Here is an 18,738-nt window from a genome sequence, read left to right as displayed (position 1 = left end):
TTCATCTGCTAGTCGACTATCATGATCAGAATAATGTTAATTTCTCTCCAGGAGAGACCAGACTTACTATAGTTTCTGATTTTTCATTAGTTTTCTTCTTTTTTTTTTCAATTCAGTTCAGTTTCAGTTAGTTTTCAGAGTGGATTTGCTGATTCAGTTTATTTTTTGTGTAGTCTTACTTTAGTTTTTATTAGATGCAGTATTAGTTTTGCCTCCTCATGCTTGTTGTGTTGACAAATTTAACCAAATTGCCATAGACTAAAACTAAATGCATTTTCTGTCATGTTTTAAATCTTATTTTAATAGTTTTAGTTTGCAAAGTTCTATTTTTTATTTTTATTTCAGTTCATTTAAATTGTTTTTCACACCTAGTTTTAGTCTTTAGTGCAGTTGTAGTTAACTTTAAAACCTTGGGATGGATGGTTTCTGCAATTAGGCGGGAAAAAAAATGTGCTAGTATCAGTATCTGCATTAGCCAAAATGGGTCCGAAATTATCAGTATATTGGATATCGGCAAAAATCTAATTTTATGCAACACTAATTTATTGCATTTTCCATCCAAATACAGTATCAAATTTCAAACCTATTATAACTATTTAAAAATGTGTACATAAAAGTACAAAATTAGCCTGAGATCCTGTTTCTAAATCTCTAAATCTTACACCACGTATCGATCATGCTTTTGCAGATCAGTGTAATACGATTCAGCCAGCAGTTTCATACTGCATGCTACAGTAGTAGGTGCACTTGTTATGGATATTAGTTACAGCTGGGCTTGTGTATGTATCGAATTGGTTCTGCACAGAGTGTGACATCAGGAAAACTTAGGTAGCAAATTATGAGGTAAAATGTGCCCATTATGCTGTAGAGTACGGATGACAGCAGAACAAACCAACCACAGAGAACCACAAGTTAGACACGCATCTAAGTTTAGGGTTCGGTGCATATTAAGAGTGTATGAACTGTCGTAACAATATGTGGATAGAGTGACTCTTTTGACTACACTTATGCAAAATGCAGCTAGTATGTAGAGTGCCTTGTATTGTGTTATTTAAGAAATTAAGTTTTTGTACACGATTCAGCGCTTCTGCGTGGTTTAAGACTTTAAAGGGCTTTTTATGACCACTGTGAACACATTTAAGAACTATTTTACAATCATACATGCAAAAGAAGTATGTTAAATAATCTCTTAAGTAAATCTGCCACTCCAAATATGCAATGTATGACATCTTGTTCTTTCCACACTCGAAGGTCATTATTGAGTAACTGGGTCCATGTTGGTTTGTTTTGTAGTTGTTTCAGCATGATCAATACGAATTTTCATCATCATCATTTCTCTTATATTTTCAATGTATGCATCAAGGTTATTACTAATGGTCACAGAAAATAACAGAAATAGAGTTTCAGCATAGGTTTGCTTTATTTCTCTTTCTGAAAGGATCAGTATTCAATTCAACTCAAGCAACTCTGATATAACCTCTACTAAAGTAAATGAAATTAAAGAACAAATTTTTTTTTAAATAAAACAGCCACCATGAACGAATCCAAGCCTAAAACATAATGAGACCTTTATCCCAGCAGACAGTGAGTCCAAAGATCTGAGCAAACCTGTGGAGACCTGGGAGTTTATGATGTCTATATTGCTAATAATTTGTTTATGTCAATTAAGGCTCAGCTGAATTAGAAAAATACTAAAAGAAGAACTGATTCAGCAGAACAGAAGTACGGATTTATTTAAGACAACTCAAACGCATCAGGAGCAGAAGAGCAGCCTCCACCCTTGTGATGATGCAAACTGGATTAAGTCCATCTCCATATAAAGGGAGATAAAACAATCATTGCTCCACATGTGTTCAGAATTCCACAATCATTGCATTTTAGCCGTCTGACTCCATCCCCAGAAAGAGAGGCTGACAGAAGAAAGTTTTAATACCCCCGATGCAGAGGCCAGTTTTCCTCTCACCCCTCCAAGACCTCAGAAACCGTCCTCTAAATCACTGTGACACAGCGTCAGGCTGAAACGGTCAAGACTGAGCCATCTTTTTATGGGGATCAAAGACATACCGCTTGAAATGTAAGTGAATGCTAACAGGCTGAGAATCTGTTTTGGGCTCCTCTTCATTCGCTGGTCCACCTTTGCTTCCACCTTTCCCTTTCTTCTTAGAGGTGGAGGAGAGCAGCTGCTTGGTTTCTGTGCAAAGTCCCTCTGAAGAAAAGACAAACAGACAGGTCAAGTAAGGTTGCTTATCTTTCATTAAAAAAAAACAATCAAGATACATTATATAAATCAACTCCCTTGTGTAATAAATCTAGATCATGCCATCCTGCTATGTAGAGTGCTTAGGTCAACTTAATCATCTCAGTGTAGGTATATCTGATGCTTGATAGAGATCTTTTCTTCCCTGTTATGTGTGCAGGAGGTGCTGTATCAGTGCTTCTGTGTGCTGACCTCGAGATCAACTGATGCCTTCATCCTCCTGATGTAACTGACGAAAATGTGCAAAGAACCAGGTCTCAGCTGCTTCTCGAGTCTCCTCTCTCTGCTCATGCATAACTCTTCCTTCACTCTGGTCGATTTTTCAGCCACACCGAGCTGTTTCCTGTGAATGCTGACGCTCGTCATGCATGCACTAGAAAATTCTTCTATGCAGCTCAGTATCTTTCTGAATATGTGTTCTCAGGGCCAGAAACTGGCTGCTTGTTTGCTGTTTTGCGCACGGATGGTAAGAAATGTTCTTGGTTCATTGCTTTACACGCAGGCTGTCTGACCTCACGTACAAAACGGCGCCAGCATTCTTCTTGTTATCGTTATGCCAATGTGAGGGTTGTTATGGTTGCAGTGCAGCCAGAAATCTCTTCTTGTTATCTACGATCAGCTGAAAATGTCCGTTTACCACCACAAAACACACTCACACACCCAAACATAAATTATTTGTGTTCACATACTGTATAAGTGACACATAGGAACATGGTCTTTTGCAAATTTGTAAATAAATTTCTATGTATTTGTGTGTAGAAATTTAAAAAAATGTACTACATGTACTACACAGACCTACGGGCAAATGGTACTAATCACTGGAGCTTAAGAATCAAGATAAGTGCTTGTGAAATTTTATGGACATGTGACTAGTGGTACATTCATCAAACAGCGTTTATCAGACAAAATCCAAAATTAACACCCAAATAAGCAACAAATTTGGGTTTTAATTGCCTTTGGTGAACAAATAAAATCAGTAGTCAAATTGACAGAAAATTTATTTTTGGAGTAGCAACATAACACCTGGTTTAATGTGCAGATAAGAATATGGAGGAATGATAATCTCACTGTCCCCTTGAATTGATGGACAGAAAATGTCCAAACACACGTGAAATTAAGCTTCTCAATTGTGCAGATTTGCTACTTTTGTTTGAGTTGAGTGGAGGTTAGGGCTGTTGGTCAAACAAAACAGGATTTGGTGCCATCTCCTCAGGCATTAGAAAAATTCAAAGATGACATTTTCATGTTTTTTCAACGTCTGTAAATCAAACAATTAAGATAAGACAAAACAGTCTCCAGATTAATAGATCATGAAAATAATCATTAGTTGCAGCCCTAGAAATAATGCAGGTAGGTATAAACAACTGACAAGCACTGACCAGTGACATCTGCATGAAAGCGTAAATTTGTCTTCATCTTATGTATGTGCCCTTATATATACACATATGTACAGACACAAACACACACACACACACACTACAAAGTGACAAATAGGTATGTTACAACAACAAGTAGAGCTGTTAATGATTAATCATCATTAATTGCAGTTCAGAATTTAACTGATTCAACTAATGTTGATTCTCGCTTGTTAATGTTTTCAATTATCAGTTCATGAAAATGCACAGAATTTGCAGCCCTAACAAGTCATGCATTCAAATTAGTATCGTTATGAAGAGGAAAAACACTCCTACACTTGCTGCATTATTAAGTGTTTTCAGTTCCATATACAACTGGAATAAAACAACTTCGCATAGTTGAAACATACATTACATATATTTGTGCCATCTAGGGATCAAACAATTACCATAATAATGTTTAAGATTTTAATTATTAAAACCAATTTGCAAAGCAACAGACTGCTTTGTAAAACTCACTGTATCAACCAATCAAAGTCTGCACCAGCTTTCCAGACGCAGGTGCAGCAGCAACGAGAGTTTCTTTTGCATCATAAAAACACTGACATCACAAAGGACATGATGCCATTTCATGTTGTTGAGAGGTTTTGAATATAAAACTTGATAACATTATTTCAGTGTGTGTATCAGTACTTTTTGAACTTGTACAGGCCATTTTAACAATATCAAAATATTAGTGGTAACAGTGATAATTCTGGTCCCTATAATCATTTCATCTGCTGTGACTGGACTGGAACAACTGTACATTTGTGCCATCATGGAAATGGAAAGTTTGCAAAAGGCCATAAACTGCCATGAAGTGAAGTGAAGAACTTCAGAGGTAAAATATCAGCAGTAAAGGTGAATATACCTAACTATCATGACATTGATACTAGTGTATTGATAAGTTATTGTAAGAGTTCATATTCAGATATACTGCTGCATCAATTATCTGACCTAACCCTTGTCAGCAGTATAGTGTCATGTTTGTCCTAATGCCTGCAGGGAGTCTCACATGAACACCACTGGATGTCTGTGTTATGTTCATGTGTGAAGACGTGTGTGTCAGTGCATCTGAGACGTTTGAGTACATGTGAGTGTGAGGCAGTGAAGAGGATGTAGGTGAGGTTCTCTTTCTAAATGTTTTTGTTTTCTCTTCCCTCCCGGTGTGGAGCAGTGGGTTCGGAGCAACAGAAGGTAAAATAAACACGGAGCAGACTTCCCCCGGAACACAGGCAATCCCCGGAGGAATCCTGGGAATGTGGCTCAGGATGTCGGGCCTACCACTCTTACCGCATCCTGAAAACTGTCTGCAGAGCCCCAAAATCCGAGTAAAGGTGGAGAAAGTGCTCTGGTAATGATGAAGAGGAGGAATAGTGTATGCTGTCCCATATCAAACTGAGCAACAACGATGATATGTGTGACTCAGCAAAGGCTGAGACAATTTCTTAAGAAATCTGAGTAACTCAATGACTAAAAAAAAAAAATAAAAAATAGATGCAAATTATTTGCACAAAAATGTCATTTAATCCACGACACACTGTTTCACACAGACAATTACTTCTGTCACATAATACGCTTACGATGTGCACATATGATGTCAAGATGACGTGATTTGATGGGGGGATTTCAAAATGGAGGAGGAGAGAAAAAAACAGCAAAGGGGCGAAAAGAAGAGTCAGACCAGAGAAATCAATAAAAAAAATGTCCAAAGTTTGGGATAATTTCAAGCTGAAACAAAATGAAAACTCTGTACAGTTAGTGTCTATTGTAAAACCAAACTAGAAGCCACAATACTACAGCAAGACTACACATATTTTAAGCAGTGATCAAGAGTTCTTTACTATTGGCTTGTTTGTGTAGTTACAACCACAAAGTAACTATAGTTGCTTGTTGTTTTTGTATGATTGATGAAACATTCCAACCAACTTGATCTGCACAAACTAAAAAGCTAAACATCTGATTTCCAACTAGAGAAATTGGGCAGATCAGTTTCAGCCAAGAAAACAAAGACTGCTCAAAACTTCAGCAAATACAACAAAGCCAAGTGGGAGAGGGAAAAAACAATAAATATATGTAGAAGGTGTTTTCCTAAGCTGCAATCAAATCTACCGTTAACGGTTAATGTTAGCCTGTGTTCATTCAGATGACCATCCTCAAATGTTATTAACTTATTTGCAGAGTGAAAGTAACGCCAGACTGAAGTGTCTGCAGAGGGGGGCAAGTGCGCATCCAAACCAAGGAGCGGACCAGACACAAGGCAGTGTTAATGTCAGCATTTGACTAGGGGTTGGGCCATCATTCTACCATGATGGCTGATGGTCATCAACCACTGAACACTCCACCATCGTTATGATCAGGGGAAAAGAGTTGCAAAAGTTACCAACAGAGGCAATAATTACATACCTCCGCTGAAAAGGATGATAAATACTGGTGACTGCTGCAGAGTCATTTTGACCCAGGAATGAATGCCAACTGTACATTTTTCCACTGACAACATAAGACTGATGTCGTGCATGTTAGTGGGTTTTTTGTCCAGTGTAAAAGGGGCTTAATATTGCTCTTTATTTAAGCAAAAGTATTTCTTATCCAGTTAATTGATTAATTGATGGAATAATCATAGAATATTGCATTACTAAAATTATCAGTAGCTGCAGCTGGACTCCACTGAACTTCACTGAACAGCATCAGTAGTTTGTCTACTATTGTGACTCAGGCAATAACTCTTCACGTCAGTTAATCCTTACCTTGTACCCGAATCTTGAACTTGCCGCTCTGTCCGAACCCACCCTCAATAACACCACTCTCACCGGTTGACAGCTTGACCTTCAACCCCACAAAGAGCTGCAGGTTGGTCTCCTTCTTAAACAGGTTGCGGCCAATCACGGTGTAATCGTCAGTCACCTGAGCACAAGAGAGAGTGGGAAAGAGCCTCATGAGCTGCAGCACTAATGACAGATATGAAAGCAGAAAATGTAACAAACATGATTAGAAGTACTCGTTAAACGGTGTGTGAGCATGTGATCTAATTATGACTGTAAAAATGTCAGGACGTGTTTTAGTTTGATCTCCCGTGTCCTTGCTCTGATGTCTACATCTTGTGGTTTGCCATGAGTTTAGTCATCATCATGACAGGGCAAGGAAGAAGAGCTGATCCTCTGTCCTGCGCCCTCATCAACTGCACCATTCGCCATCAGATGCATTCTTCGAAGCTCGCCGCCTGGCTGTCTCGCTCCCTCTCTTTCATCCTCCTGCACATTTTATGCTATATTTGTTTGTATTTCTTTCTTATCATCCATCACTAACCCGCCACTAATCTGATAACAGGAGGGCACCGCTCTGTCTCCAACCCCCCCCCCACCACTAGCTCTTCCTCTCTTTTCTGCCTTAACCCTCATTCATTCTTGAACATTTGACCCTGACGTCCCTCAAGCGTGACTGATGCGCTGATTAAAAGAAATACAGTTGCTGTACACGTCCGACAGACCGTATGAATTGTGACTGGACAAGGCCGTCATATCTCAACAATGCCAGTAATGTGTTCTTTTGCAGAAAAGAAATTCTTAAGTCTTGAAACATAACTGCCTCTTTCTGGCAGACAGATGAGCAACAAATGTAACGTCACATGACCACAGACTGACCTCTCGCACACGCTGTTCTACTCCTAAGTCAGTGACTGGAGCTGTCAACAGCCTGAGGTGTTAACAGCAGGAAACTAGTTCACACACTTGACCCCTGACCTGGATCTGACCCTGCAAGCGGGCACACAGAGAAATTTCACTGTGTAGCAGAATGACAAGAGTCATAACATCTTTAGTCAGATGAAAATTCAAACTGTGAAAGTCAGAAGGGTGTTGACTATTTGAAAAATTGTCATATCAGATGTCGAATAAGAAAACAACAGATTAGATATGATGAGATACAGATCGGTATGAACTGAAACTCAGGATTTAGGACAGAACGTAAGAGCAGTCACACCAAGGACAACAATCAAAACTGCATACGAGAGAGAGAGAGAGAGAGAGAGAGAGAGAGAGAGAGAGAGAGAGAGAGAGAGAGAGAGAGAGAGAGAGAGAGAGAGAGAGAGAGAGAGAGAGAGAGAGAGAGAGAGAGAGAGAGAGAGAGAGAGAGAGAGAGAGAGAGAGAGAGGGTTTCTGCAGGATTCAACAAGTTAAATCCAAGAGTTTTTAACAACTTTTTAAAACCCATTTTGAATGCAAAGTAGGATCTAGTTCATGTCCATACTGGCAAAAAAGTAGAAAAGATATGAAGGAAAACTGGATTGGGCAGGTTTGATGATGTTCCCAATGTGGATACAGAACAATATAGCCTTTTTATGATGACTTTGTTTTTCTGACTTCCCATGCAACTCTAGTGGCCTTACACCCAAAGTTCCTCATAGGAGCGTCTTATTGCATAAAGTGCAGCAGGCTTCAAATTTGTTATTTTCAACAAGCTTCAACCAAGAACTAAAAGTCAGATCACACTAAACTTCCAGTTACCCATACTAAATGAAAGCAACCTGAATAGAAACAATTTTAACTTAGTTCTGACTGTGCTGCAGAGTTGGCATTAGTGGTCATTAGGGGTGTTACAATTTCAATATTAAATCGAAACTCAATTGAAAAGGCCTTTCCATTTTAATATTTGGACATAAAAGGCAGGATTTGTGATTCTCCCAGTATCTCCCCCTGCCACCTTGCAGCATCTGGCATACTTCTCTGTTGTCACGACATAAAACCAAAAATCTGTTGATTTTTATAAATCAATAATCGATAGACAAAGCCATCAGTACTATTACCTAGTATGTAGTGTTTTTTGGTTCCATGTTGGTTTTGTTTTTCAGTTTTATTAGCATGATTAATGCAAACTTTTAAAAAAAACAGCAATAAAGACATAAAAAGGGTCAGCACACTGAAGCTCCCTTTCAGAACTTTTTTACGTCTTCACTGTTTTTTTATTGACCTGCTTTAAATGATATTTAGATGTCTCTGTTTGTGACTACTGTACTTTTGAATGTGAGACTAAAGTTAATACAACTTCATAAAAGTAACATTAACTTCATGATCCAATCAATTTTTAAGACCATTCAAAATTCTTTAAGACATTTAAAGGCCTAAAATTAAAATTACTGGATTTTAAACTTTTTTAAGGAAGTGCAGAAGCCTTGGAGAGACAGAGAGGAGGAAGTAGGGTGTGAGAGACAGAAAGATGCTGAGCCACAGAGAAGTGAGGGTGAACTCACACACTCATGTGGGTATTCCTAACTGTGTCACTCAGGTGTGTCCAAACAGTGCCAGCCTCTGACAGCTAGACAGGGCTAGTGGCGTCAGGCGGGCCACCCACACACACTTCTGTGTCACAGCACATGCTAAGGCATGCGTACCAATGCCTCAAACACTACTCACCAGGGCTGTATATGCATACTTGTTTGTGTGTACGTGTCTGTTTACGAATATACAATAGGGGCTCTGTCTGAGAGGCACGCTCCAGTGCCACCAGCAATGAGAAACATCCAAAGAAGAACCAGAGCCAGAAGAAGGAGCGCAAGGTGACAGAGAGGGCAAAAGAGCAAGGGTAATACTCAAGACTAAGCAGAGAGGGCATTCAGAAAAGACATTCTCCTACTGTGCCCCCTTCCTCTGGAATAACCTCCCTGCCAACATCAGCTAATCTAACATTGTTGAGGTCTTTAAATCCAAACTTAAAACTCATCTGTACCCCTTCATTTTCAACTAGTGCTTATTCTTAGATTAGTTCAGGCTTCGCACCATTATGCTTTTGGTGGGTCACTCTCAGTCTCAATGAATCTCTTAACTCTAGCACTTATAGGCCATATTTGTCCTAACGACAAGAACACAACTGCAACTTTTCTAGCACCCACTGCACTTATCTGACCCCATGTTTTGTTTCTGATCCCACGTGACTCCAAGCTGCTTCTCTTCCCCTCTCTTTCTAGCCCTCTCTGTCCATTTTTGTGTGGCTTGTCCTCTTCCAGGTCTCCATGGTGGAGAGATGGTGTACGGCTCAGGCCACACTGGTGTCACCTGAAGTGGTTAAATGTTCTCTTGACCTACATCTGTTTTTGTAAATTTGTAGTTAGCACAAAAATGTGTGTGTCTGTTTCCAAAAATCATGACCCGATCACTCAAGACAGACCTTGTTGTAAGCAGTTTCATGTAAGAACTATTTTCTGCAGTGGAATCTACCAAAACTATCTACTAGAAAGAGAGCAGTTCCTACATGAAACTGCTCACAACAAGGTCTGTGGATTATCTTGAGTAACCAGGTCATGATTGGCTCTTCCTGAGGTCCCTGCCATTTTTTCCAAAAAGTTTTTTTCGCAGGGAGTTTTCCTGACCCGATCAAGGGTGCAAAGGACGGAGGATGTCACACACAGTCCAGTTTGTAAAGCCCTCTGAGGAAAATTGTAATTTGCAATACTGGGTTGTATAAATAAAATTTAATTTGACTTTGACAAGTCTAAATAAACTGCAGAGTGTCCACTCACCCTCTCCACCTGTCCCTCCTTGTGTTTTGTCTTGTAGATGCGCAGACGAGGCAGGGCGGTTTCGGTATAGCCTTTATCCTCAAACCCCTGCAGCAGACAGCCCTGGAAGGCCAACCTGCATGCATTGGCGTGGATGTCAGTGTCCAGCTTGGAACCAATCACCAGGCAGAGTGAGGGACATGTGACTGGCCGCTCAAATTCCAACAAGGCCCACTGCTCTGGGTCAGGTCCTGAACTTGCCTCACCCTGACCAGTAACATATTCATCCTGGAAGAAGTACTCCCTGTCGAAAGTGAAGGGTGTCTCCAATGAGTGGGGCTGTGATGGAGGAGGTTTAGTGTCTGCGGGGGGCTCTGAGGCACCCACAGGTGGCAGGCCAAAGAAGGTCACCCTCGCCATGACTGTCTCGTGACCCATGGTGATGTGGAACTTGGCACGGGTGGCAAGAGAGCCCTTGAAGTAGCCAATCTTCCTCACCGAGATGACAGCTGCATAGAGAGTGTGCAGGGACCCTGGAGTGCACACTACACCCCGCTCTAACAGTTTAGGGTCAAACTGTGTCACACACACACCGACACGATCCCCCTGCATGGCACCGGACACCGGCTTCCGAAACATCTGCACCGACTTTATCTTCTTGGTTACCTGATGTCAGAGAGCACAGAGATACAATAAATAACATCAATTTCCAGCAGTAATCCAATATTTAATTGATTTAATTTAACATAAACAAAACAGAAAAATCCAAAAAAAAAAAAAAAAAAATCAAGGCACTCTTTTAAAACAATTAAAATGCCATTACTGTCACTGCATGGTCATTTTAGACATTTTAACAAACAAACTCCTGACACGTTTCAGCCTCAAACCTTCATCAGGCTTTTTTTTTTGCCTCCCTGATGAAGGTTTGATGCCAAAACGTGTCAGAGTTTGTTTGTTATATGGTCTGCCATGACCACGCTGTCATAATTTTTTAGTTTTTTCAGATTTTAGTGTGCACAAGGGTCACTATCCAAAGAGGACCTCAAACAAACTCATTTTGAGATCAGGAAGTGCTCCTACCCAAATAATTCTTGATCAGTAAAACAGATTTTGAACATAATTCACAAAAGAAAATAAAAAGTACCTAAATCCATAATATGTTAGATTATTGCTGCTGCTCACAGTCCTTCAGCCATGCGTGTTTAAATGTGCTTTGTTTTACCATTTTCAAATACTTCCTCAGGTCTAACCTTAAATTCACATTTAAACCCTACAAATTAAACATTAAACACAACATGAGATTAATCACATAAAAAAACAAAGTAAGTTTATCTCCACAGCACAGGGATGTTTTAGAGGATATTTAAGGGAAAAGGGGAAAAGGTCCTATAGAGGATTAGGATTTTCTGTCAAATAAATATGCACATACAGAAATAAACAGCTCATTAAATATGCACATCTGGCAGTTAAGCCACTTCTTTCTTTAAAAGATAACAAAACTATTTTTCATAATATTGATCATGTAAATAATCCAGCAGCTAAACATACTACTTTATATGCTCTCAGTTACAGTTAGGGTTACAGAATCTCTCTCCACCTCCTTACACCTGTATTTTGAGTGTAATTCATTTGTCAAAAAATAGAAAAAAACAAAACAAAACAATCTTAACACATGAAGATGAATTTGACATAGATATCACAATAATATCGTTACTGTAAATTCTTTTGGCCACAATAAGTGAAGTGAAAATCTGATACTGTGACAGCCTTAACCAAGAGAGAGTTTCTGTAAAGTGTAAAGTACTGTATGTAGTTTTAATTGCGGTGGAAAAAATACACTTTTGGCAAAAAATCACATTGAATATGTACTTAAATAAAATCAAGCTTTGATATAAAACTTAATTATAACTAATGATGTGCTTTGTTTTGTTTAAACTGTACATCTCCAAGCAAATCGCAGGTCTACAAATGAACAATTAAAAGATATCAATCTATCTGACTACCTGCCCATCTACTCATCTATGTGCGATTTGGCAAAGTACAGTGTTTCTGTTGTTTGTTTTTGTGTATTAACATCAACTGATAAAATCAACAGTAGCAGCACAGATCAAGATTCTGCCACAAATGACTGCTAATTTAGCCATTTGCTGCCACCCAGAGGTAAACATGAAAACTGCAGAGAGAACTGCTGAGCCTGGCTGAAAGCGTGCATCTGGTCTAAATTACCCAGCTCCTGTGCTGCCAGTCCACCCCACGGTCCCCTCATCCGTCCCTCACATTAAACTGACACATCCTCTGAACTTACTCGGCCATCCCTCCCTCTGTCTGTCTGCCCACACTCAGCCAACTTCTGAACTTCCGAAACCCTGTGGTTTCTACAAAGGAATTTCCAGTATGTTACTTGCTTGTAAATATCAGAGATTCAGGATTCATGCCCATTTTTGTGGTGCATACCTTTAGTGCTGGGATTTCCACAGTGTCATTGATAGCTAACGACCCCTGCAGGATGGTTCCAGTCATGACGGTTCCCTGACCACGGATGGAGAAGCAATGGTCGACAGCCATCAGAAGTTCACCCAGGGGGTCTCTCTGAGGGAGGTATGTCTGTTTCTTCAAAAGCTGAGACAGACAACCAAATGGGCAAGAAGAAAGACTCATTTATTTACATCCAAAAGATGATGGTAATATTGCAAGGTCACACATACACAAAAACAAAATGAGACAAAGAGGGGGACAGTCACTAAATAGATCCATATCTAGCTCGTGCTGTGTGACTTTGTGATGGCTTCACAAAAACTGCATGATACACACAGTCTCATATGCTGTAAGTGCTAATCTGACTCTAATGTGTGAGTCATACTGCTGTTTTTCACACCCAAGGAAAAAAGGATATAACCTCTTTCACTGCAGCATATTGTGTCATGCAAGGTACCGCCACTACTTTATTGTTTCATTGTTGAATTTGACAGAGCTTGACAACAGTACAGCCTGAAGGATAAATCAGCTAGGTCAGTATTAGCTCATTGCAAAAACATTGGTATCAGCGTATAGGTCAGCTGATGACTGACAAATGGCGGTGCAAAATTTCCAAAGATATGTTGGAGGGATGCACAATAATATTGGCACGTCATCTGAATCGTCAATAAAGGTTCTAAAATCAAACATCATATCGGGCTGAAATAAACATTTCTGGAGATATGTCAGGCTAATAAAATGACAGCTTAATTATGAACATGCAACCTGAGTACGTCTATGTGGAGACTTTTTGAAGTATCTCAAACAGATAGAAAAATTGCTATATGCAATGATTGTTAAGCATTAGTCATGCAAGGAGGAGCCAAACCACATTCCTTAAACATTACAATTTTAATGGCCCGTCAAGAGCGGTCATCCTGATCATTACGATGAATTACCAAAGAACAGTAAGTTAAGTAAGTAAAACAAGCACCAGTGAAAGAAAACTGTCTATGTTTAAAGAAAACAAAAGATTATCTGATGATGTCATGTTACAAGATTTTTCACTTTTTTTCAAATCAAGATCTGTAGGCCTCAAACTTCAGTAAACGTGAAATGGCATGCAAATTTTATATAAGTTATACGTTTTACGATTGCACATGCTCAGACAATATATTCTTGTATGTACTACATACTGTATTTTTATGATCTGTTTGATAGTGAAGCCATCAGCAAGTTTCCACATCGTTTTCATATTTGTATCACGTTTATAGTGACAAATATTATCACACTCATCAGTGTTACTGCAATATTGTTAAAATGTGCTGACAATGTTCATAAAGTACCGATACCCACACTGAAATCATTTCACCAGGATTTATACTGAAAACCTGAACTATCTGAAATGGCATCACGCTCATGATGCCAATCTTTTCATTAATGCAAAAAACAAACAAACAAACAAAAAAACATTACTGCTGTGCCTACATTTAGGAGATGTTAACTTTGGTTGATGCTGGACACTATTTACAGCGGATTTTTCAAAGCGCAGTAATCAAACATGGTTTTAATGATCAATAAAATCTTAAACAGTAATATTAATCGTTGGGGATTTTATCACGATTTGTTGTGAAACCTGTAATCGTTTAATCCCTAAAATCCAGTATCAGTCAGGCGATAGACAAGTGACAAGACAACATTGATTTTAAATTGTTTGAATTCAATTAAGGCTTCTCTTTCCTTATTTGAATTATAACCAGCGATGAGATAAACTACTTTGAATTTTTGTAGCGTGTAAAAAACAGTAATCTATAGCCATTAACATCAACTGCCAATCCTTTTGTCAGTGGGCACTGACATTTTTCAAGTACAGAACACTACATGCTGTACTTAATATATACTCTGTTGAGTGAACAAACAAATCATACCATTGTTAGTCTAATTGTACAGTAAGTAAACACAGCCGAGGACTTGATTTACTATTTTACCACCACTTAAACAATGGCAACTGACTAACAGCACTTGTTCATAAGTGAGAACTTATGTGCTATTTTGAGCTAAATTAGTAACAATGGAGGGGGACCAGTGTGTTTCCAGACTTCACCTCTATTAACTCTGGCACTCCATGTGGCTCCTCTGTGTCAGGAGCCTCCGGGCCCCCAGGCTTTGCTGCCACAGCAATCACTGGACATTCTTTAAATCTGGCCAACGGAAAAAAACAGTCATATTGGAATTACTTCATGCTTTGATGTTGAGGTAATGATTAAAGTTACTTCAAATAAAAAAACAAGTGGGCCTGACAGACAGACCACTGGAATGCAGACAGGGAGACAGAATGTGTAATGAATGGGGAGGTCTGACAAGAGATTCGATCCTGGGCCAGTGGGATCTACATGGGATGCCCTAACCCACAGCCACTAGCCACTGTAGACTCATTCTTTTGTTACTAAATGCAGACCTGGTGCTCTCTAGCGTTTTATGCAGTCTCTTGGTCATTTTCTCGATGGCACTCTGTCTCTTGTTGGGCGGCAGCAGGTCAATTTTGTTCAGGACGACCACCATGCGAGGGCAGGTCAGCTCTCCTATCACCAGACACTCTGCAGTCTGAGTCTGCACCCCTTTCACCACATCCACCACCAGCATCATCAGGTCAATGATCTGGGCACCTAGAAAATTAAGAAAATGCAAACAATAATAAAGAAGATGTCAGATATTCAGAGGGGGCAAAACTACACACAGCCTATTCTCAAGTAGAAGAACAAATACTTGTTAAAAAAAAAAAGAAGGACTGTGCTAAAAGTAGAAGCACTGATTCAATTTCTTTACTTCTTTATGTCCAAGTGAAAAAGTACAAGCCCCACAATGTACTCAGAGTTTAAAAGTAAAAACTCACCCTCTGAAGGATATATCTAATGCCTGTTTCTATTCAACCTTTTCTCTGTAGTCAAGTCTCCCTCCCTCTTTTTCATCTTGTTGCAAATTTTATTCCATTTTCATCTTGATACGTTTTTGTTGTCTAGTTACATATTTTTCCATCTTATTACCTCTAGTTAAGTTTTTGTTATCTTGACATATTTTTTGCTTTTTTCATCTTTTCGAGTTTTGTACTTCATTTTCGTTTTGTTGCGTCTGTCATGCACTGATGGACACAAGACGGAATCCTTTTTCTGTGTTATTGTCCCATCCATTTTGGTTGAAGTCAGTCTTGATGTTGGGAAGGCAGTGAGCAGTCGTGCAAAATAAAAATAATCAATAATGCCCCTAAGATGCATTAAAACTAATGTAACAAGCATGTTTTGAAAATGTGAGTAGAAAGTCAGAATAATAAATACTAATATAAAGTACAGATATCTGAAAAGTCTACAGTAATGAAGTATTTGTACTTATTTACTTCCAACCTCTGCAGATACTACTGACATGAAATAACAGCAACAAGCTGAAGCAGAATAACAACACAGTAAACGTCTGTTAAAGATATCCCCACTTTTCTGTTGTGTACCTATAAGAAGATGTAAAAACTGCAAATAGAGTCTATGTAACTGACAACAGCAATACAAACAGGAACAGACATATTTGCCCAAAAACAACAGTAGAACAAGAAGAGAAATTAGAGGAAGGGTGCACAAAGGCAAAGAGAGAGTAAAAAGGCTAGAGGGTTGAAACTGGAGCTGCAGCTCACTTGGTTGTCTTTCCTTTCCCTCTTTTCTTTTCCTGACTTTGGCAGTCTCTCTTTCCTGTGCTCCCCTCTTTTCTCTCCTTCTATTTGGCTCCCTCTCTTTCCTGTGCTCTCCCCACATGGGACAGGAGGGGAAGTTTAATACATACCCCAATCCCTATACTTTCCTTCCTCCCTAATCTACAGCATGTGCCACCCCACTGGCTCACAGGCTTTATTTAGTACATTGGCTACACACACCACACAGCAGCATTGAGTGTTCGAGTGCCTCTAGTCTGCTATAATACCAGAACTATTACTTCTACCAAAGTCCACCTATGTCATCCTCTTTGAGCTTAAAAAGGTGTGATGTTGGTTGTTCATTTGTGTGACAAACAAGAGGGGCTAAAACAGAAAGCAGGTAAACAATATCCCTCCTTTTATCTGCACTAGACCCCCACACCACTGTGGTTATTTTTTCTCATACTCCCAACCATCAAGTCAATATGATGTGCGCAACCAAGCTACTTGCAAAGAAAATACGCCCTCTGCTGGATAGCTCAAATTTGTGTACAATAACAGTGAGGATTCAATGTGTTTATCATCACAGTAGTAATACTAGTACAATCATGTGGAAAGCTTTGGCTGGGAAGCTACATTAAAAAATAGTAAGTTATGTAGCAAAATAATAAAAGGCAGAACAATAATAAGATAAAATATACAGTAATAGAATAAAATTAGACATGTAGACAGTCAGACCTAGAGGGACATGTAATAATGTATCATCTCATCATCTACTGTGATGCGTTATTGACATACTGGTGCTAATATCTTTTTGGATATTGCTATTGATAGGGATGCACCAATACAATACTCAGTGTAGGCCAAAATCACATTTGAGTGACATGCTGTAAAGAGAGATGTGTCATGGGTAACACAGACGAGCAGCATGTGTCATGCAAACAGTACCTACAACGTGAGAGAGACTTGTCAGCAACACTATCATTTTGTCATTTTAAGCTTGTGGGGGGGGGGGGGGGTCTGAGGGTAATTTCTTTAAATTTCATTTTGAATATTTTAAATGACTGCTGACCAATTAAAATGCTCCTAAAAAATGTAAAGAAAAAGGAACAGTTTTGCATAACTAAGTCATGTTGTGGGCTGTGTATTTCATATTTTGGGGGAATTGAGAATTTGTTGCAAAACTTTGAGTATGGTGTCTTAGAGGGCTACATTCAGCAAAGTGCAACCATACAAATTTATTATTAATAATACAATTGATTTAAGAAAGGGGTAAAAACAGTATTGGACTGGGGACATACTCAAGTAGTATCAGTGTTTGTATTAACTGTAGGCATTACACTGGCATTTTTAATTTTAATCCATTCAGATTAAAAGTCAGATGTTAAACTGACTGTTCTGTTTTTTCGCAGGCAAGCCATTTTCATTTTTATCACTGTCATATATTTGGGTGTTGTTGTGTGCCTGAGAAGAGATTACATACACTTTGGTTTCAAGGTCCAGGTATTGTGCATCCTAGATCACTGCCACATGACTTACTGGGACACTTGTAGGGAACAGAGCCATTGTTAATGTTATTAGTAGGCTAACACTTTTGCTCTTCCTACTTTGACAAGAATGTCTACTGTGAGAAAACAAATTTTAAGAGATATGTCTTACCTTCATTTGGAAGTTTATTCTGTATAAAAAAAATAATATAATCTAATGCAACAGTCCTGCAACAAATCCTTCATGAAGCTTCATGAAGGTTGGAATTTTCAGTGTAGGTAGAGGTGAAATGATACAAACTAAAGCCTCTTAAACGACCAGATGAATCAACACTTCTCTAAAACTATTTGAAATGTATTATTCTTCCCTTTTGTAGGTTATAATTTCAGTTTTTAGTGCTGATGTGGTGGACTCTATGCGTTTACCTGATGAATAACGATAAAATAAATAATTAATAATAATGAACTGAGTGTGGTTGGTCAGGTGTGGTTGCTGTCAGCCCTTCATGTACTGTCATCAGATTGAGACTTGTCCTAAAACTTTTGACAGCTCACCTCCAATGATGGTCCTAATAAGAGAGGCGTGTCCTGGACAGTCCACCAGGGTGAACTGCAGGCTGTCATACTGCTGCTGCCCTCCGGCGTCCCGCAGGTGGTCGGGCAGATCCACCGTGAAGGAGGAGAAGCCGAGGTCCAGCGTGATGCCTCTCTCCCGGGACTGCGGGTTCTTGTCGAAGGCAGCCGTGGAGGCGGTGCTGCTCAGCGCCCTGGCGAGCGATGTCTTCCCGCTGTCGACATGTCCAAGCACCCCGACATTGAAATTCAACGTTTTGGTGCGATTGTCAGCAGACTCTGACATTTTGACAGCAGTCTGATGCAATGTTGACCAGCGTGTTTTTCTTTACTCTGAGCTGGACCTTGAACTCAGCATCAACGCAAACATTACACGGCGTAATTAGCTGTCTGCAGTCTTTTCGTTC

General features: G+C 39.3%; 1 protein-coding gene across 1 annotated transcript; it reads right to left on the bottom strand.

Moving 5' to 3' along the window:
• Positions 1-1,396: 1,396 nt before the first annotated feature.
• Positions 1,397-18,617, bottom strand: eefsec (eukaryotic elongation factor, selenocysteine-tRNA-specific). The gene is made up of 7 exons (XM_084733339.1): positions 18,314-18,617; positions 15,054-15,261; positions 14,700-14,796; positions 12,596-12,760; positions 10,163-10,807; positions 6,399-6,555; positions 1,397-2,206 (listed from the first exon to the last, which is right to left on the bottom strand). The coding sequence occupies exons 1-7, from the start codon at positions 18,615-18,617 to the stop codon at positions 2,025-2,027; spliced, it is 1,758 nt and encodes a 585-aa protein (XP_084589465.1). The 3' UTR covers positions 1,397-2,024.
• Positions 18,618-18,738: the final 121 nt, after the last annotated feature.

Source organism: Lutjanus erythropterus, chromosome 2 (genome assembly GCF_056507025.1).
Source record: "Lutjanus erythropterus isolate fLutEry1 chromosome 2, fLutEry1.hap2, whole genome shotgun sequence".
NCBI lineage: Eukaryota > Metazoa > Chordata > Actinopteri > Lutjaniformes > Lutjanidae > Lutjanus > Lutjanus erythropterus.
This window is presented reverse-complemented; position numbering and strand designations above follow the sequence as displayed.